The sequence below is a fragment of the Hippichthys cyanospilos genome, chromosome 2, assembly GCF_059441005.1.
Source record: "Hippichthys cyanospilos isolate Australia breed blue-spotted pipefish chromosome 2, RoL_Hcya_1.0, whole genome shotgun sequence".
Classification (NCBI taxonomy): Eukaryota; Metazoa; Chordata; class Actinopteri; order Syngnathiformes; family Syngnathidae; genus Hippichthys; species Hippichthys cyanospilos.
In genome coordinates this window covers 10458014-10480677 of record NC_142370.1, presented here as the reverse complement: position 1 = coordinate 10480677, position 22664 = coordinate 10458014, and the positions used below count along the sequence as shown (strand labels likewise).

Below are 22664 nucleotides of genomic sequence, written 5' to 3'. Positions count from 1 at the left end.
CGAGTCAGTTTGAACTGCTCACAGGTACGTGACTAAGTATAACAAGATTAATAAACAACTAGTCTCCACACGCCGTCAGCCTGCAGAACAAATGATTTGACATCACAATCGTGTCAATCACACAGTTACAATGTTTACTTTTGTAATCCTGCTCACTTGAGTGTTTACTTTACTTCAACTGCATCAATGCATATTCACGACACCTTTCACAGTAACCAACCCATTAATGCAGCCAAACCTGACCAGTCTTTTTTAAAAATTGTACTTACATTGGTAGCTTAACATCTCACTTCTTTCCCTTCAGATTTTACAGCATTATTTTAAAATGTTTTCCCCCTTTTTTGTACAAGAGGAGGGAGATGAGCAAAACAATAATTTGTATTGCTCAGTGATAGGTACATTTTTACGACGGATATATCATAAACCTTAAACAAGAAAATCAGTTGGTGTACTTTATACAGTGTTTATTTGCTTTATTGTGGTTTGCAGGAGAGTGAACAGAATAGGAATACAAAGCAAAACATCTGCACGAGTGTGTGCATGATGTACTTGAGCAATTTGTAGAGAAAGAAGAGCACATAAATTATACAGTAGTTAAAAAATCCACAATTAAAATTAAATTGCACTGATTGAATTAAATAGATGAAGAAAGCCATGTTATCTTCAAAAGTAAGAACATTCTTGTCAAATATTTTCACTTTTACGCACAGCTTGATACAACTGAGCCCCCCATCTACGATGCAATTATCTTGACATGTACCGAAAATGCTCCCAATGCCTTTAGTTTTTAATCGTGTGCAATCACGATCACAATAGATTAAAAATACATAAATAGAGATCATTATTTCATCAGTCATTGCCTTGTCAAAAAACAAAAACAAAAAAAAACAAACAAACACACACTCAAAGCTGTGTGTTGAAAAGTGAAAATATTTAAGTCTACTATTTTCAGTGCTGTTCAGTTTCCACATGGGTTGGAGGAATAAAAGACTTCAGATGTCAGTGTTGAAAAGGTATACTCAAGAACACTAATCTAACTCTTCATGGGCAACAAAACAAACAGTGCTGCTTCATGTGTTGATGTAGGAAAATCTACAAAAAAAAAAAAAAAAACCTTGACTGCTGTGGATAAAATGAATGATTTACCACCTTCTCCAAATAGGAGTTTACCTGACAACAAATTTACTGAACTGCAAGATTATGTTGGTGCTTCAACAAATGATTTTGCACTTTGCCAATCTGCAAGATTATTTCGGCTAAAAACTCCCGGAATTAAAGTTAAAGGTGAAGTCAATCTTTATTTTTAAAATTTTAAAGTACGTTCTATGCAATATCATTACTCTAAACACACTTTTATTATCAACATTGTGTTAGTTGAATATGAATTTAGAATGACAATCCACCTGTTTTTTTTAACCATTTCAAGGGCGGCCATTTTGCCACTTGCTCTCAACTGAAGCTCAGTTGCTCAGGCTCTGATAACCAATCACGGCTCAGTTTGCAAATGTCACATGACCAAACTTAGAAAATAGGTCAATTGTGATTGGTCGTTACCTGAGCAATTGTTATTTTTAGGCCGACAGCAAGAGGCAAAATGGCCATCCCCTGAGATGAATTAAAAGGGGTGGATTTTGCAACATAATTCATTTTCCAAATGGGGTGCATAGAATATATAATGATAAAGGAGGTTTTTGGGTTGACTTCCCCTCTCTCAATTTCATAACTCCCCCAAATTGTTCAGCTTGAATGCAATGCAGTAACATGTGTGGGTGGGGGTTGCATCGCCATTATTGGATATGATGAAGTGGAACACATGGTATAAATGGAGACAGGAGGAAATGGCAAAAACGATTAAAGCCCAGTGACACACTGAAAAAAAATGCACACACACACACACACACACACACACACACACACACACACACACAAACCCAGTAGTCTAAAACAGCAGCTAAGATAAAAACAAAAGGCACCAAAACAAAATTAGAACCAACTCAACAGGACGTGGTTTCTCTCCAATCAAGTCATTTCAAACGGTTTCCAAGCGAACAACGGCAATGACATCATATACTGACAGGGTTTTACGGCGCGTAGTCTGTTCTGTACATTACGAGGCCTGCGCTTTCTCAGGTGACTGTGAAGCCCTAAACTTAGCACCAAACATTAGCGCTGACGGAAAAGCTGTACGCATCTTATTCGGGATTTCCAAGCAGATTCAGCATTTAAAAGATAAATTTGATCATTCCGACTACTTTTGTCTAGTTCAATTTTGAATAAGATTATCTAAAAAAATGGACACGCAGATATCTTCACGTTGTGAATTCAAGATTTTAAACTTGAACTAGAACTTAGCCAAACGGAATTGTGGACATTTTCAACACTTGTTAAATGTCAAGAAGGCTCGCTTGCCTTTCAAAGTGGATGGAAGTGAAGCTCTGTTTCCTGACCTTGATGGTGACCTCACAGAGTCTGAATGCACATGCGGGAGAAAAGGCAGATATGAGACTGCAGGGAAAGTACGAGCAGAGAAATTAGCAACATTTAGTTGACGGTGCTCAATAAATCAGGTTAGAGAAAAAGGAATCTAGCTAAAACTGCAGCTACAAGGTATTGTGGTGTTTGGATATCCTACAGATAATTCCAATGGTGAAAACCAATTACAAACACAGAAGACCAAATGACAAATTCCACTGAATTATGAATGACCACATTTTTAAGTAATCTTTTTTTTTTTTTTTTGCTAAACTGCATCACAGCACATAAAATATTTGCTCCCAAGAAACACTAGCAAGATTTTGCATAAAAAAAAAAAAATCTCCCCATAAATTCTGTTCAGAAGCCTATATTAGACAGCCTTTAAAGTTATCAGACTGCTCTCGCTAGCATATACAGTATATGGGACTTGAGCACAGGTAAATAGGGGCTAATTTATGCTGGATGCTGCTATAACACCGGTGTCAAATGCTAAATGCTGGCAATAGGCTTCATACAGTCAAAAGGCAGCGTAATTAATTCAGTTTTCTACCATTAATCGATCGGTGATTGAATGTGATTTCAGAAGGATGTTGTGTCATGTCGAGAACAATAGTGGAAATAGGACTCAAGTAAGCCATTACGCTGCAACACGGTGCTGGGGAACACGTTCCAAAAAAAGCTAAGTTAGTTTGGTAAATTAAAGTTTAACCTTGAAGTTGGTCTTTCTGGCGTATTTTGCTGTCATGTAGAGCATTAATAATAGTTGCAGTGACTGGCTCGACTTATTCTCTGATGTGTACATTAAATAAGTGGGTAACCAAGAAAAAAAAAAAGTGCCTTGAGCAGTTTTCCGAACAGAAGCACTCTAATTACTAGAGGACTCAGTTCAGGCCTAATTCTTGCTTTTGAAAACTGTTCTACTGTACAACTTTTGACTAGATGAAACTCGTGGAAGAAATGCCATGACTGAGATTTTACCGGCAATGTCGCATTTAAGCTTTCTCAGCAAAGCTGTCAGCAAAATCAAACGTGCACCTAGGATTTTCCTTATCATTTATCACAAATAGTGTTGTGTTTTTTTTGTTTGTTTGTTTGCTTTACCTGAGGTGAAGAAGTTATGGCTCACTATTCAAAAAGAGTTTGCATGACAACTAGTAAAAAGGTTAGTAGGTCAGGCCACGGTCAAGTGACCACAAGCACATTTTCAACATGTGACGGAGCTCCAAGACAAATAACAACAAGGTAGCCACTTGTAGGAGCGAGAAAAAAAAAAAAAGTGCCTGTCAGTAAGGCTGCATTGCTGTGTAAAACATTAGCTTGGGGGCCGGGGGTCACATGGATGAGCTGAAGGCAAGATTGCAAAGAAATCCTTGTTAGCGAAGAAAGTTTTGGCTTGAATGGAAGGACAATAAACACAAAAGATTCGCGAAATAAATACTGCCAATGGTAACTCACAATACAGCCTTCAGAAAGGAGACCAGATGGAAGTTGGGAGTGGCGCACATAGGACAAGACACAGTCAATGACTTCACATCATAATAAGAATAAAAAGCAGCGAATATTTCTCTTCATCCCGCGACAGGCTGCATGCAAGCGTGCGGGATGAGAGCAGTGTGTTTGATTTTTTTTCAAGCCTGTCTTTGTTGGGAATGCAGCAGCGCATCTAGGATGAACAGGATGTCTCGAGGCAGGAAGGGAGGAGGGAGTCAACATGAAGACGGGTCCTTGCGGAGAAGACAGGGGTTGGAGTAATGGAGTGTTTCAGCGCTAGAAAGACAGGATGAAACACATCAAACAAACACAAAAACATACGGTTAGCAATGTAGTCATTCGATCAATTTAGAGCAGTCTAATGAACAATGCTGTGATCATACATCATAGTTAGGATTCCGTTTGCGTCTGCATTTCGGACCTACGGAAGGATTCTCAAATGGGAATACTGATACTGAGAATTATGACTTCTCACAGTTCTCCCTTTTTTCACTCAAATAATTCATACTTAAAAGTGAAAATTCTGATTGAAGTCAGAATTAAAAGTCCAACTTCTGAGTATCAGAATTGCCACTTAATAATTCTCACTTTTCGCAGAATTATGATGTTATTCTCCGAACTCTCCCTTGGGTAAAAAGTTAGAATTTTGATTTGATTTCACAGCCCGCTCACTTTTTTCACTCTCAGAATTCTTACTTTAAATTGAAAAATTCTGAATGAATTCAGAATTGTGATTAAAGGAAGAATTCTGAGAATAAAGTGAAAGTTCTGACAAATGAGAATTTCGATTCTCAGGATTCGCATTTTTAACAGAATTGACTTCTGAGTCTAAGGTTTTCGGACGAAGACCTGAAAGTCAGAAATCTGATATGAAGCCAGAATTCTGACTTCAGTGAGAATTCTGACTTTGAAAATCAGAATTTCCACTAAACTGAGACGGCAAAAAAATCCTGTAGGATTATGACAAAACCAGGTTGGCAGTATTCTTTCATTAAAAAAAACATCTGACTTCAAAGTCAGAGTTCTCACTTGAAAATGAGACTTGAAAATGGAATTCTCATAACAAAACTATTTTTCGACGTACAATCAATACCTTCAAAAACTGAAAATGACATCAAATGGGCTCGTGTAAAGAATGACTAATGTAAATGACCTCAACAAAATATTAACCTTTTACGGCTGAAAATGGCTAAATAATTTTAGTATCCTGTTAAGATTGTTCGTGTGTGATACTTCATATATGTGAGGCTCTGTGCCGAGATTGCCGGAGCATTACAACCCAAACTGTTCCATACCTGATTTTCAAGCTAGATTTTGTGGGGTCGGTCTGTTTTTGGTCATGAATAAAGAACATTTCTAGCTTCTGGAGTACAATTCTACCTGCTAGCTCCTTGAGGTCACCGCCTGCGAGCGGATCTCGACTGCGAGCTGTGCGCTCTGGCGGATGGCGGCGCCTCAGGTTTGCTAGCCGAGCGCCTGCTGGCGTTCATGCGCAAGTCTGACAATCGCCTGGACTCTCGACAGGCGGCAGAAATTCTGCTCCTGCCTGCTGGATCGCTAGCGTGGGGAGATGTCTCTGGATATTTGGCATTCAAATGAGCCAAGAGCTCATCGGAAGGGTGCGCGGATTTTGACCTGGGGGTGGACGGTTGTTTTCTCCGCACAGAATGATCAAGGTTGGGCTTTTGTCTGGGGTCACGCCATGCTTCTAGTGTATTAGGAGGAGCATGCAAAGTTTTAGACGAGGTTAGATTCTCGGCAGCAAATAACGACGACTTGTGTTTGGTAGAAGACGCGGGCACGACGCGAGTTGTGATGAACGTGTCCTGGCGCGTGGGGACTGAAGCTCTCCGGCCCGACGCGGCCTTTCTGGTGTGGCTTTGAACTGCCGACTCGCTGCTCTCCGAGCTGACGGAGCTCTTCCGCGTGCGGGAGGAAGCGGCGCTCAACTCCGATTGAGAAACGTCACTAACGCTCCGACTTCGAACGAAGGTGGCATCTCGGGGTGGAAGCCCCTTGCTTGTGTGGCGGCGAGGAGCGGGCGGGGCTCTTACGGGGCTGGTGTGGAGGCTCCGCGTGAGTGCTCGCAGATGCTGCGTGGCCATGGCGGGAACGCCACCACCCAGGACGGGACTGGCGCGAGGGCTGCTCCTGACGCCAGCACGAGCCGGGCTGTTCTTGGGGCTGCGGGGCGCTCGTCCCGACTTGGCGGCCAGCTCCTTGGCTCTGGACCGGCGAGGGCTGCTGTTCAAGCTGTGAGGAGACAACGGCGTCTCCAGATCCTCCAAGCGCTGCGTGAGGGCCAGCTTCTGCTGGATGGCCATGCGCAGCAGGGAATTCAGGGTCTTCTTCTCATCCTCTGCCGCAGCCAGCTGCCGCTGCATTTCATCCAGCTGCGTGACATACTGGTCGCACCTGAGAAGTGCACATGCCATCAAACAATGCAACATGCACAAGCGGTGTAAAAATATTAAGCGACACATACGTCAAACGCTGGTTGGGATGGATTCACCCTCCAGTGCATTTCAAACCGTTTCATAGAAGTCAAAACTCTAGCAGTTATCAAGAGTTAATAAGAAGCTAGTTGAGTGTTAATGGGTTAACAAGGAATGTAATGTCGACGATCTGTGTATCACTCATTCAAGTCAGCATAGTTTCTTATTAAAAAAAAAAAAATCAATACAACACATAAAACGAAAAAAGCTTGATTTGTAATAGTTCAAATTCCAACTAAAATGTAAATTATGAAAGTAAGAATGAGCCACTGGACCGAATTTGTTTTTAATATTTCATTGGTCAGATATAGAGACCTGGAGGTAGGGCTGGGCAATAAATCAAATTAATTAGATTAATTCATCATTATGAAATAAAATCGACTAGGGCCTGCCTAATATGGATTTTTGTATGAAGATTTTTGGCAGAAAATGATGATTATGATTACCGATTAATTACCTGATTATTTTTAATAATTGAAAGGAAAAAAAAAGAAAGTCTTTTTGCTTTCCAATGTGTTTAAATAGAGATCAATTCACTATTCACTATTCACAGGCTGGCCTGGTACCAATCCCCATTAACAGTAAACGGTAAATATATGGTAAAACTGGGGGGGGCTTGAAATTAAAATTTTAAATGTACAGAATAACTTAAATTTTTGGCCATGCTGCCCAATAACCCAAATCATAAAGTTAGGTAAAACAGAATGTTTGCTGTTCAGCCATCACAAATAAGGACAGTTATATTGTTTGGATCTTTTTGAAACTGAGGGGTACTGAGAGGGCACATATTGCAGTCGGATGAGCAGCTGCGGTCCTTTCACAAGGTTTGTCATTTTTCCCCAGCTGGGGTTTTGAGTTTTTCCTTGCCCTTTTGGGAGCTTTGTTCAGGGGATGCCGTTGTGAATTTGTGATGTTCTCTGTGATTTTTCTGAGCTGTCTTTGAGACCCTGTGGTGATTTTGGACTTATACAAATACATTTTACTTGACAATCTGAAATAACATCAGTTAAATATTAAACTCAAGTTCATCTCTGTAATATTTTTTCACCTAATAAAAACAGCATTAAATAACTGATCGTTAAATTCTTTTGCTAAATAACAAAAATCAGCTTTCTTTTTCAATACTAACATTTTGAGTGCCAATTTAAAATGTAAATAACGAAATATGAAATGGAGCATCAACATTCCCCTGCACCAAACAAAAAAGGCACCACTACAGTATTCTGTTAAATTGCATCTTCGCAATATAGCAATACCGCTACTCGTTCACAGGAGGGCGCTACAAAACAAGAGGATGCTCAAACGTAAACAGTATCCGGAGACCTTGACTGCTGTTTGTAATCCCTCAAAGAATCCCTCAAATAATATCATGCATGGAAGCTCAAAAAATGTACTGAACCTATCGCCATGCGGGTGGATTCCCAGAACAGGTTTGTGATTCTCGCCTTCAATATAGTGCTCTAATTTTGGCAATCCCAATGCAGGGATGTCACATGAGGCCGCTCCCCGCTAAGGTGACCTGGCTCGGAGGGACAAAGCTGCACACGGCAGAGCATGTGGCTTGTAATCTTCACGTGAACCGGTGGACTGCCCATACACAAGCGTAAGAAGCATTCTAAGCTTATTACACAAGTGGAGGAAAATGCTGTACCACAACCATGCCACCATTACTAAGAAGGAAAATCTCACTCTCTCTTACAATTGAAGGCCAAAACAAAGAAGATTCTTACCTGCTGGCAAACATGACTCTGAGTGAAGAGAAGGTGGCTGCGTCTTCTTTCAGTGCTTTGAGTTCATTACGAAGTTTCATCATGGTTTCGGAGACCATGCTCTTCTCAGTCTCGTACTTGCTTTTTAAATTGGACAAAGCCAACTCTGCAGTCTGGGAAAAAAAACAGTTGCACAAATATGTTAGCATTGTAATACAGGGCACAAAGAACTATATTGATTGTTGGTTTTCCTGAGCTGTGCAACAAGAGGGCAGGTTTGGACTGGCACCATTTGTGCACTCAGTTGTGCTCCCGTGGGGACAACTTAGTTGAGTGCCTTCTGGTGTCCATCAGGATCACATACTGTACATATCAGTCACGTAAACAAAAATCTCAGGTGGTCAAACATACAAGTATAATAAGTCACTTAAAATGCACTATTTCTTTTTTTTATAATTTTTGGCCTTTTGAATACTGTAATTTTCCAAAAAGGATTTTTTTTTGGTCACAAAAATCCAGGCCAAAAGTATGGGTGCACTCTATAAACGGTAACAAAAAGATTAGATTTCTTTCTTTTTTTATTCAAGACCATTCGACAAAGATTAATCTGTCAGCCACATAAGCCAAGTTTTGACGCACAGATGTGCATTTCTATATGGGCCGTATGCTTACTAATAATTACCATAACAGATGGACGTATGTTGGTTGTAGCAGCAAGTGTTACTCAGGTTATTACAGCATTATTTTCATAAGAGAAGCGAGCAGATTGAACCAACGTCCCAGTCCATCCTTGTTCACATGCAGGAATAGGTTGAACTGGGGCGGCGCCTGATGGTGATACTGACTCTGAGCTTTGCTTTTCTGTGATTTACCTGCTTGTTTGCCTTGAGCACCGTTCGGAGAGTGGCAATCTGTTCTCTTTTGGTGCTAAGAAGGGACTTGAGTTTTAGAACTTCCTCCAGAAGACTTTCAGCATCCCTCTCCATCTCCACACTGCTACTCAACCCCGAGTAAGGCAAAGCACCTCGCTGGCGACAGAGGTCCACTGCCACCTAAAGCGAGAAGGCCACATTAAGCATGTATATAGAGAGAGAGAGCATTCAAGGAGAGGAACCCCTCAATCAAGCAAATTCTAGGTTATAAATCTCTGCTCAAGAGCAACTTTCTTGTGTTTCCAACTGGTTTGCAGTAAACATTCACTCTCCAGTGGAAACCGCATCAACGATTAACCCCACTAATCCATTCCATTCAAACCCACACAGTGCCACGTGTCAAGAAGGAATTGGATTTGTGCAGACACGAGCTACTCAGCTCCATTTAACAGTCTGAGCTGAGCATTAGCGTGAGGACATATGCCAAGCCAGAACCACTTTCACTCTCAACAAAAGCCCTGCTTTCACTCATGATGCATTTCAACACTTAAGTCTCAGGAAAGCATCAGGAGTCAGAAATAATTGTGCTATAGAGCTGGGTATACGATCAAAAATCAATACTGATTATATATATATATATATATATATATATATATATATATATATATATATATATATATAATACTGGCAAACATCCGCTTTTATGTTTGGAAAGAAACATGGAAATTACAACTTTTTTCTTTAATTATTAAACTAACTGTTAGTTGCATTGCAGCCTTGAATTCTATACAGTACCCTAACAAGGGTAGTCTTACCCGCAGGTGTTTGATTTGGCATCTGATGACGGCAACTAAGTTGCGCACATTGGAGGGGTCCCTGAAATCCAGATTGGGTGACCCGGGGCAACTTGGAGAGTCTACAGAGGACCCCGAACTGTCCACCTCCCCCATGAACTGTAAGGCCGCAGCTTTAGAAATAAAGGAGTCACTGCCCCATGGCTTCTTCTGGGAGTTGGGTGGCGTGGAGATGTGCAGCGGCCTTCTTGCACCAACGCCGCCGTGCGTCCTGGCGCTGTCACGGTAGTAGTCCAGGGTGACCCGCTTGGGTGTCAGGTTGTTGCACACGCAGATGTGGTGATAGAGGTTGGAGAGCTCCTCAGAAAAGGCCAGCAGCTCCTCCTGAGCTACGCTCAGATGGCCTTCAGAGTCACTGGCCACTTTACGCGTGGCTCCGATTTCCACCTCCAGCTCACTGATGCGCTCTTGGTCCTGTCTGCTGGACTTGATGCACTGGCGGATCTTGTCAGCCAGCTCCTGGGCCTCTGATCGCCATCGCTCCTTCTCTTGTTTGTAGCGTTGCTCCAAAGTGTTGTAGCGAGCGCCCGCTTGAGAGAGTTCGTCGCGCAGCTTCAGAAGCTCTTCGCTGGCTGCGCGCATCCGGGCCTCCAGAACTTCTTTGCTCTTGGTGTCCACCTCGTAGTCAAAGACAACGTCCGCAGCATCTGCACTCTTGGCTTGCTGTTCGTCGTCCGCCTGATGGTTTCGCTGTTGGCTGCTCTGCACAGCCTCCAGCTGTTGAGTGAGCGAGCCAACTTTGTCCTCGTGCTGACTCAGCGCCTGCTTGGACATCACCAGCTGCATCTGCAATTCCTCCACCTTGTTGATGAGACTAGACTTCTCTCTTTCCACCTGTGGATAACAAACACAAGAGGAAAAAGTGACTATTAAGTACAATATGCATGATGTACTAATGCCTGCACTTCATTTCAGACTATATATGTCCAAATTTATTATTTACACAATCAGGATTTTTTTTTTAAATCACCAATCACCAATTACAAGATGGGGTAATATGTTTACTTACTGTATATACTTGTATACTGATTATAGACTATCAAAAGAAACATTTACTGTGCATCATATTTGTAAAATAAAGCCCTTTTTTCCATGGTTTAACAATGCCCCAAAGCAAAAGAGATCTACAGTTAAAAACTTTTATGACCTCTCAAAGGCATTGAAGAAAAAGCCAAAGTGAACATTCAGTCAGGTAAAGCAACAACTTGAGACACAAATAATAGATGCATTATTTTACCGTAATTAAATTACTCTCTATTATAAAATTAAATCATTAAATCATAGCACCAAGTAAATATTACAAATGAGAAACTGACGCTACAGCAAAAATTCCTATAGTGGCCCACATTTTATCATGTTGTCCCTTTAGAGCACAGGTAATCTAGATGTGGAAATCTTGAAAACAAATCCAATGATGCTTTAAAAAACATCAAGCCAGTAACACGGATTACATAATCCTGGATAGCAAAAAATGGGATTTGCAAATCCTGATCATTTTCAAATTCAATTTTTGAATTATTGGCCCATTAAGACAGCAAAGTAGACATAATGAATAAGTATGTATACGGTATGAAGGCAGTGTGTTTTGATGACAAATGGAACTTCGAGCAATTCAAATGATCAGCTCGAAGCAGAAACCAGAATGAACCATCAATTTCAGCAGTACAAAAGACGAGGACTCTGTGTCACATTACTCCAACCACCTTTACACTTGCATGCATCTTTAATGTGAAACCACGGCTGACCCCATTCCGCACTACAAACATCTGCTGCTTGTACACCCAACCCCCAATTTCAGTGCCTGGTTTATGATAGACTTCCTTCAAGCAGAGAACAACGCTAACGCCAGTCATTAAAATAACCTTGAAAATTATTATTTGGACAGTAAATTGTAATTGGGTTAACAAGATAGACAGTACGACCCTGTATGTGGTGCCAGGTAGCATTTCCAGACATTGCCTCTTTTGCTCTCTTTTACACAAACACACAACGGATGTGGGCTAAATCAGGAAGTGTAACATTATTGCCACTTTTATGTTATCATTTAGCAAGAAAAGCAATGATGTTTTATGCTATTAAAAACAAACTTTTGTTTCATGTTTTGCTTAACTAGGCATTTTGTAAACACGAGTACAGCTACATGTCAGTGATATATTGATAACGAGTAATAGAGCTGAGTCAAATATTTTTACCCTCTGGCAGTGTCATTAAGAGGAAACATTAGCTTTATAAAGGCAAAATTTGAGATCTCTGTTTAACTAGGTAACACTCTATTGTGTCTGATGCGTATTACTATTACTGTTACAAAATACAATACATCATGCATTTAAAGTATGACAAAGACAAGACATGACATTCTGGACGATTACAATTTTAGTCAAATAAACCCAACAAACGTTTACTTAAAGAAGATTAGATTTACTCAAAAATACATTGTACAAAACAATAATGCATACTGATTTTAAATCGGTTTTAATTTAATCTTAATATTCATAGATTGTTGCATCTAAACAAGTTATGCACAATGAAATAAAGTTAACATTTGTAAATAAAACTTGTACACCACCTGTCTTGGCAATTGCGCAAAAACCTCATTCATGATTTAGCTTATTTTCAAATTGTTTAAAATGAGGAATTATTTAAAAAAAATAAGATTTATTGCTCAGCCCTACTGAACCATGGGTTTAGGAATAGTGATATTTTCATCAGTACTGAGCAGATACCCAGTCTTATTTCAAAGTACCATTAGTCACAACGGTGGCCGATACTCGTATTGGCCTTGTGGCTGTTTTAGCATTGGGAACTAATGTCTGACAGATGTCCATCAAGATGTATTTTTTGACAGTACAGCATATGCACAGAAATCGAAGAACAGCACACTGAAATATATCCCCAGCTCACAACAATGTCTGTTTCCTTACCTGAAGAAGTTGCTGTTTAAGTTTCTGGCTGTCAGAAAAGTGGAGCTCGCTCAAGAGGTCGGAAACGAGCCCAGAAGCCGGAGCACGCAGAAAAATGTCACTGTTGCGTTGTGCGGAGTAACGTTGCGCGACGACACCGTTACTTTTGGAGGCCGCTTCTTGACCCGTTGAACTATTCACGCAGCCATCCTGCTTGTTGGCCTGAACGTCAGCCTCTCCCACCCCGCCCTCTTCACGACTATCGTCCAGTTGGTCTAAGTGCAGCTCCAGGTTCCCCACAGAATCAAAGGGGTTGAGGGTTAAGGCAGACAGTTCTCTACGGAGACTGTTTTTCTGCTCCCGCTCCTCTTTCAAGGATTCCAGGACTTCATCCAGCTGACGCTCGGCAATTTCTCGCAGCCTGGCGGCTTCATCCATCTGAGATCGTAGCTCCTCCTGTTCCTCGTTTTTTTGGTTCAGCTCAAGCTTTAACGATTCAAATTCTACCTGAAAGAGAAATAGAAGTGCAATAATCAGTTGTTTTCATTTAACGCTACAGAAATCAGAGACTTTGTATTGTTGAGACTAGATAAAACGTCTTAAACAGACAGTCTAGTACTTATTTAGCCATTTTCAGCAGTAAAAAGATAATGTGATCAATAATTAATTTGATAACCAAATTATATTTCATGCGCAAACACACATTTTCCACTTGCTATTGACTGAAATTGACTAACTGCACTCAAGGCTCAGGTAATGACCACAGCTCACCTTTTGGTCATGTGCCATTCACAAGCTGTGCTGTGATTGCTCGTTACCCAAGCTCACAACACATGTGATGTCATTTGATGTCAGAAGATAGCAAATAGCAAAGCATGCTTGTAAAAGTATTAATTGCATGTGAAAAATAATTTAGTCATCAAATTTTAAAAAATAACAATTTACTGCTGAAAATGGTTAAATCATTTACCTATCCTTTTAAAGTGCCAACATAGCAGATTCTGAACCTACTTATTAATGTTACGCTTTGGGCAATAAGAAGCTGGAATGTCTACTGATGTCAAGCTTTCCGAAACGGAATAACATGCTAGGGACATCTCGATACAACTTTTTATGGGGAATACAATACAGATCTTATAGCCCAGAGTACTGTCCGATAGCTACAGCATATCATACATGCGTTTATTTCTTATTTTTGGTATAAATGTCAGAACAGCAGACGGCATAAAATACAAGAGTCAACAACAGTAGGTAGGGGTGTCCCGATCCAATATTGATATCGGTCTAATATGAGAAAATGTGATTTTTATCCGAAACCTTTGGGTTACATAGATTCACCCTCAAACATGAGATTGGAGTGCGCTTGAATAAAAAAAACATACAAAATAAACAATAGGACCCCAGGAGACAACCTTAGTCTAGACATTAAAGAAAAGGTCTAATCTCTACAAAATTCAATTCAAGGGTAATTCAGAGTAGATTCTGAAACGCATTGCTTGTATATGACTTTTAATATTGGCTTTAGATCGGTAGAATCGAATATTTTTGGAGGGCCAATATCAGACCGATATCTGATATCACTATTGGATCAAGGTACTCTAGAACAGTGGTTCTCAACCTTTTGATCACGCGGCACGGTCAAATCATTTCCCACGGCACACCTGACAATATCTCGCGGCACACCAGTGTGCTCTAGAAAATGCATGAATTAATATTTGAAAATCTTTCATTTGAGAGAATTTAAAGTGTTTCAGGTCGCAATTTAAATGTCATTAAAGATTATCGTTCTATGCGTTTTTTTTTTCTTTTCTCTACAGAAAATAAACCGTGACCTGAAAGAGGGAGCTAAACCAACCTAAATGATGTGTTTGTGGAACGTGAAGTTTACAGCAAGGTCTTCGTGTTTTTATCCATCTCAAGAGGCAGACCTTTTGCCACTGATGTCTACTAAAAATGATATCACGTCTTCTCAGGGCTCAGGTAATGACCAATCACAGCTCAGCTGTTATATGAGTTTGGTCACGTGTTACCTGAGTCTTGAGCAACTGTGATGTCATTTACAGTCACAGCAAGTGACAAAATGAAAGCCCCCGAGATGAAAAACAGGTGGATTTTGCTGCTTAATTCATAATACACAAATGTGGTAATAATCAGAACGCTGTTATATATAATATTGTATTATAAATAAATCGGGTGGGTTGACTTACCCTTCAAACAAATCAATGTATCAAGAGTTGGTGGTTTCTGACTGTCCCAAACTTAACAATTTGTGTTTTCCATTTGTGTCATGTTGAACAGAACGACAGCATTGTGGTTGTCATGGTGCTGTAAGTCATTAGTACAGAAGCCAATTATTGACTACTTTTGTTCTAGTCTAGAAGTAAGTCGCTGCCAATAACTGGTCTGCCCGGTGGCGTCCTGAACACAAGACGAGCCCTCAGCTGGTTGCGAGGTTGTCTCAACAAACAATATGTGTCAGCCAGACAAAACCATGATAGGAGTAGCTTTGTTTTACAAGAAACGTAGAATAACAAAATTGCGATTGAGATTTAATAATAAAACTTTTTTTTTACGTATTAGGAAAAAGCTGAGGATTTGATGACTTGCATTTAAATAATCAATGTATGTGATTATTTTTCCCCTTTCTGTTCAGTTTGTGTCATTAACATGGGAACTTATAAACACACACAGTGCCGTTAAGTACATTATCTCAAATAATAACCCAATCCTAATTTGTACATGGTATTAAATGTATATTAGAGGTGATCATTTACCTGGTTTTCCTTGAGCACAGACACTTGCTTTTGAAGAGATGTGTTCTCTTCTTCCAACTCGCTATTGTCCTGCAACTGCCGCAGCTCCCGCACTTTAAATTCCTTCATCTCATCCCGCAGGTGACCTTTCTCTGCTTCCAAACACTCACAGTCCTGTAAAACACAAGTCAACCTCAAATGACTCGCAATTACAAAATCATATGACAAGAGTGCTATTCTTATTTGTAAACAGAAGGTACCTTCTTGAGCTGAGCTGAGACAACCACAAGTCTGTCAATCTCGGCGTGGGCGTTGCCCAGAGCCAGTCGTGCTTGCTTGAGTTCTCCCTGGACTTCTTCCAAGCGGGTCGCCATGGCAGCCTCCTTGGATGCCGTCTCCTGCAGCAGGCTCTCCTCCCGGCATTCGCCATCGGCGGCAGCACGCTTCTGGCTACTCACGCAATCTGCAAACGCCTTTCAACCAACAGGAAGAGTTGCAGACTGAACATTCAACAAGGTTACTCAAAACAGGCTGAAGTTGGGGGTTGGACAAAACCGACTATAAAATCCAAAGGCTGTGACTTGATATGACTGTTCAGAGGTAGTTGTATGGGCTCAATATTACTTCAAAATACTTGTTAATAATGCACAAATGACAAGTTTTGTTAACCAATATTACTCCTTATAAAATACTACTGTAAATATATTTTATTGACAAACACTAGTCTTAAACACGACATTCTGGTTAATATTTGGTAAAATTGATTGAGAACTTAATTTGTTACAACTTGTTTGAATAAAAATGACATCACAGTTGCTCATGGCTCAGGCAATGACCAATCACAGCTAACCTGTTTTCTGGGTTTGGTCATGTGATGTTTGCAAGCTGGGCCATGATAGGTTGTGACCTAAACAACTGTGATCCCCTATTCAGTAAAAAACCAGATGCAAAACAGCCGCCCCCCCAGATCTATATTAAAACAAAAACAAACAAAAAAAAGTTTTTTCTTTAATATACCACAAACACAATACTAATCAGAATGCCTTCTTGGGCCTGAATCGATCTCGTTATTGGAAAGAAAATTTGGGGGTGAAAAAAATAAAAACGTCTCGAGTACATGTGTCAAAATCCCAGCCCATGGGCCGGTCCGCGCCCATAGGAAGGAGTTCTAGGGTCCCCGGGATGATGTTGATTTATTATTAGAACTGGCCCACAGGCCTACTGCAGTTTGCGGGCCTCAAGTGTTTTACGCACACCAATAATACTTTTCCCGCAATGCAACGGTGGCGCGCCTGAGCGTGAGCTAGTCGAAGTCATAGCTAGCGTAACAGCAAGAGTCAACTTTCAAATACCGATCAAGAATGGCAACATTGAAGGTGGACATTGAAAATCTAGGGGTTTGAAACAATGTGGGAGTTGGATTGCATGTTCATGGAGGTTGCTGGAAAACCAGTGTGTCTTCTGTGTGGAGAAAGTGTGGCAGTAATCCAAGAATATGATCTGAGAAGACGGCATTATGAAACGAAACAAAAACATGAATATGGATAGGGACATGAAAAAAAGGCTACAGCGTGTCCATCAATCGAAAAGAGCAGTGCTGTGATAAAGGGAAAAGTGTGCCCAAAGGCTAGCTATCAATTTTCATCCGCAGAGTGAACTCCAGACAGTTTTTAGCGTTACATATTTATTATTTATTTGAAGAGAATTTAATCTACTTTTGCCATTTCCAGGAGAAAACATACTGATGGTGCCTTGAATACTATTGCCTTGTTCATTTATGGAGATTTTTAAATAAGGGAAGTTTGTCTTTTGTGCCTATTGAAATTTTTAAAAAACTGACAGATCCATAAGAAAATATTTCTTCGTTCTTCTTCCAACCATGCAATCATATAATAATATATTTATATTTATTAGGTTTTTAGTCGGTTCAATTAGGTGCGGTCTTTTTCACTTTTTTAATAAACATTTCATCAGTCAACCCTTGGCTTATAGCTTTTTTTCTTTTCTTTTCATTTAGCCCCCCTGTCTATTTGACTTTGACATCCCTGGTCTAGAGAATTGTTGCTTTACTTAAGACATTCCTGTTTGTAAATCATCAAAGGACTTCATTCAAAATGTGCAGACACCCTGAGTCTTAAGAATCTAAAAATCATCATGTGCTCGTGCGTGACTCGTTATATCAAATGGCATATCATTGTCACCTGGCCATCTGTAGTGAAACACAACACAATACATATCAGTTCGTGAGGCTGACGGAACAATGCCGTCACATGAAATTATTAGTGTGCTTCGCTGAACACTGAGATGTGCGTGTATAAACATGCTAATTGACAATGACAACATTTGAGCCCAGCGCCCAAGCGTATTTCATTAAATACGCTAAAGCCTGCTAAAGCCAACACACATTATCCGCCCAGAAATCAGGTTTAGGCAGATTTAAGAATAAGTGGAATTCTTTGGCACTGTGCATTTTATAAAAAAAAAGTGCTTTCTTTAACACTGTATGTCCTAGTTGGATGTTAAGTACGCCAATGCTTTCTGTCTTTTTAGCTATTGTTTAAAGGTAGAACAGCAGTGTATGGAATACGACTGGCGTCTGAAAACCAATCAATTGTTTTTGTAGTCTAATTATAGCAATCGGCCTGGGGCGCTCCTACCTCTTTGAGCTGCTGCAGTTCCACTTTAAGGGCTTCGTGCTCCTCTTCCAATTGTTGATTTTTGATCTTGAGAGCTGAACTCTCCTCCAAGACCACCAGGCCATAGCGGGCAGCTTGCAGCTTCTCCTCTGTGGCCTCCTGGAGCTCGAGCGTCAGCCGTACTACCTCCGCTCTGAGGTCTTCGCTGTCCATCCCGGCGTCCTCATCCTCCGTGGGCGCTGCTGCACCTGCCGTGTCCGGATCTGCCTCTGCCTCTAGCATGCTTGCTTGGCTTCCCGCTCGTCTTCCAGCCTGCTCCAAGATCTATTTTACGGTCTCGCTCTCATTACTCCGCCCTAAATTTAAAAAAAAAAAAAAAAAAGCACAAGACACGTGTTAAGGAAATGACTTTAAGACAATTAAAACTAAAGGGTGTTGCTAGTCTAGACGGAAAAGAAATATCCTGCACTAAATCATGTTACTCAATATTTTGTTTGGATGTGATTTGAAAACTATATTATTTTTCACATATAATTATTTATTTTAAAAATATATTTTGCCCCTTGCTGCAGACGGGAAAAAAAAATCACACGTGCGTAAGGCTGAGGTATTAACCAATCACTGCTCAGCTGCTCAACATCACAGGACCAACCGATGAGTTGTGATTGGTCGTGATCCGAGCCTCGAGCATGTGTGTTATTTTCAGTCAACAATTGTGACTAAATGTTGTTTCAAGGTAATAATTGAACGTGAAAGATAAATTCGTTACCAAATTAATTACAGATGAAATGTGAACTTTTTACTGCTTATAATGGCAAAATAAGTGTACTACACCATTAACCCTAACACAAAAAAATTCACATTAAAGGAAGTCCTTTGAGATTGAAACATTAGCCAATCATGAGTTTCAGAAAGAGAGGTTTTTGCTCAAAACTATGTCATTAGTTATCGTTGACCACTTAGGAGAACTTTTATTAGTATCCTTAAAAAAAATAAAAATCCTTAAGTATTGTTTGTTGTTTTTCAAATTGAGAGCCACTCAAATTGGAACATTAAATAACTCACTTGCCTTATAGTAACTTCAAAATTGTGTACTTTTATTTTAGTAAGTTTTAAATGCAAGAAATAAAACAGATGTAACGTGATCTTTCTGGAGTTACGGAATAAATTAAGCCTAGGGATACCACTACAAATGTACTTCCAAAGTTTAATAGAGTTGAAGCACATCACTCTGATTTAAGTCTTTTCTTTTTTTCATCAAAAATGACTTTGCTGAAAAAAAATATATTTCAGAGGGCGACATGAACAAAAGATTGAAAAGCGCTGGTGTAAGTGGGCCATCCCCAAAATAATCCACATTTTGGCAAACTGACATTCTTTTTAACACTTATTTTCAAAACGTATATTTTGCCAAAATAGTAAGAGGTGCCGACATTAAAAACGTATGAAATCAAAGTAAAAAGGCATTTACACTCGAAAAACAAAAATGCAAGTACAAATGCCTAACAAATGTGCTTAAATAGTAATCAACAGAGGCGGCTTGGTGGCAGAATGGTTAGCACGTCTGCCTCAAGGTTGAGTTCAAATCCAGCTTGCTCCAGCCTTCCTGTGTGGAATTTGCATGTTCTCCCCACGTGGGTTTTCTCTTGGCACTCCGGCTTCCTCCCACACCCCAAAATACGCATGGCAGGTGTATTGGACAGTCTAAATTGTCCTTAAGTGTGATTGGGTGTGTATATGGTTGTTCGCCCCTCTGTGCCCTGTGATTGGCGGACAACCAGTTCAGGGTGTCCCCTGCCTACTTGTGGGATAGGCACCAGCAAGCCTCTAAGTGACTCTAGAAAATGGATGGATGAATGGAATTTGACAAACTGTCATTGTTGGGAAATCCTATCGCGCTTTTTTTTTTTTTTTTTTTTTTTACACAACACTTTTCGTCAAAACGTCTTTTTGGCCAAAATGGCGAGGTGTAGACATATTTTCGAATGTAGGAATTCAAAATAAAAAGACAACGACAATCAACATATTAAAACCAAAGTGCGAAAGCTTGACAAATTTACTGAAATACAGTACGTAACACGGTAGGCGTACCAGTACTTCGTTACTTTGCAAAGCGTGCACCTTGCAAATACTGACCATCTAACATGACCTCCAGTTTGTAATGACACTGTAATAAGCCACGCCACCCAAATCAAGAAATACATTAGAAAGCAAGAAAACACGCAGTAAAAAAAAAGGTTTGTCTGCTGTCTGGGTGGGGCAGACGCCATGGTCACATTTGCTCACATCCTCTCCACTGAGCCAACATGGAAACGCCAGCTGCCTGTTCGTGTGTCCGGTAGCATCCGTTTCTCCTTCGCCGCAGCTCAAGCTTCTCAAATGGCTGTTGTCGTGAGACAACATTTCGAGCAGCGGACCTTTTTTTAAACACGCTAAGCCACGCCGTGAGTCTCTCTGTCTCAAGCATCGGAAAAACACGCTGGTCGGAGAGCTAGCAAGAACAAGTTAGCCGAATGACTTCAGCACGCTGCGTGGATGGGAACGCAAAGTGGATGTGCGGGCGGCAGGCGCCATTGCTTACGAAAAAAACGACTAGCTTGAGGGAGTCATCTTGACGTCATCGCGCTCCATCGAGTTTATTTAATAAAGAAAACGATATCAGCCAAAGGAAATGATACTAACCTTGCGCGTTTTTCTCCCCTCGTATTCCCCAAATGTGAGTCGATTCAAGCCAAGAACTGAGCGCTGCCCCCGCGGGTGCGTATCCTACGCGGGAGTCCGCTTACCGTGGTCGCTCGGTTGGACTCTCTCGGCGAAGTCGAGCCGAGTGCGCCCGCACAGTGTGCTCGGAAGTATCCGACTATCGCGTTAAATGCGCGCCGAAATGTCAAAAGCACAACTACTCCCCCTGTCGAACAAAATGGGAAACTGCACCTTCCCTGTGACATGCTTAGAAATGTCCAGGCATCTACAATTTGATAGTCAAATCTTACATGAAAAAAACCCGTCTTTTAAAAAACAGCTACATCTAAAGATGTTTACATAGAATTTGCCTTCTCAGATATCGCAAATACAACTGTTAACTAGGCAAAATTAAATTGGAGATGTTATCTTTGCAAAAACCAGATGTAGTTGATGTCTTTATGCTACTACCACGTTATTTCCGCCCTGAATTGATACCAAGTGCTTTATGCATATTTTTCACCCAAGCTGTCATTTTATTTTACAATGTTATGAGTACTCCCGCTAACTGCAGAGCCGTCCAAAGTTTTTCCTCCGAAGGCTTCATTCATAAAAATCCAAGGATATATAGGTCACTTAACTGAGCTTTATTTAAAAAAACGAAAAATCCTCTTAAAAATCAAACAATTATATGCATTTTTCTGTACTTTACTTATTTTTTTCCTTTGAAAAACTGATAGCAAAATATATTTCGATAAGGCAAATGGTTTGGGTTTTTCAAAGATTTGGGAAATGTCAACGTTTGAGAATTAAGACAAGAGCTATCTGTCATAATCCCACCATTTTTGAGCAGGTACTTGGAATTATTCATGTTATATTTTTACATTTTGTACATTGAAACAGATACAGATCACACATCAAATTTTATTTTTAGGATATGCTGTAGGCCACTTAAAAATGGAGGAGGGGCCAAAAGTGGCCCCGGGGCCATGGTTCTGATGTGCTTCATGTATTTCATATGTAGGATTATAAAACTGCAATTTGTTGCAATATGTATCATCCATCGTTATGAAATACGAGTCGTAAGTAAAAGATCTTACATATTTTTTATATTTTTTGTCCAATCTGTATGGTTTTCATGTTAGGTTAAAAATAGAGATGCAGTACCACATAGACCCAGCAGAGAACGCCCTCCCTCGATGGTTAAATTGAATACAAATACAATGGGCTCCCGGTTAACTACATTAATCCGTTCCGCGATTGGAATCGGAATGCGAATTCGCCGTATGGCGGGCTATCCAAACCCATGTTAATTAGCTAATGTGTGTAAAATCCCAGGTAAAAACATAAAAATTGCATATCCATATAAAAATTGGAATGAAATAGTATCGCAATCGCCACTTATATATAATATACATGCATACAATTAAATAACATCATAAATAAAAAATATAGAAAGGATTTATTTACCTTTGAGTGATGCTTGTTATGGCCATATTTCCAAGTAAGGGTAGCCTAGGCTAGGCTAGCTTAGCTTTAGTAATATTTCTTGGTTATCTCCAGCTTTGTTTCCACATAAATCATCTTCTTACTTCTCTCTTTAACATCACTAGCAATCTTGAGACTCATGGATAACCAATTAAAGTTTGAATTAAGCACTAAAATGCATAACAAATACGATATTGAAAGCACTCTCACACAAGATCAAGTCTTCAGGCAGCCATCTTTATGACCCCGTGCGCCGACTGATAACAGACCAGCATCTTCGTGACCTCATCACGCTGACCAATAGTATAC

The 22664-nt window shown here is 40.2% G+C and overlaps 1 protein-coding gene across 1 annotated transcript; it reads right to left on the bottom strand.

Annotated features, from left to right (window-relative positions):
- Positions 1-449: 449 nt before the first annotated feature.
- Positions 450-21010, bottom strand: LOC148427213 (protein bicaudal D homolog 2). Its single transcript, XM_088408040.1, has 10 exons — positions 20868-21010; positions 18207-18541; positions 15810-16022; positions 15571-15723; positions 12818-13303; positions 9858-10730; positions 9043-9222; positions 8192-8343; positions 6021-6381; positions 450-4242 (listed from the first exon to the last, which is right to left on the bottom strand). The coding sequence occupies exons 2-10, from the start codon at positions 18465-18467 to the stop codon at positions 4237-4239; spliced, it is 2685 nt and encodes an 894-aa protein (XP_088264166.1). The 5' UTR covers positions 18468-18541; positions 20868-21010; the 3' UTR covers positions 450-4236.
- Between the last annotated feature and the right edge of the window lie 1654 nt (positions 21011-22664).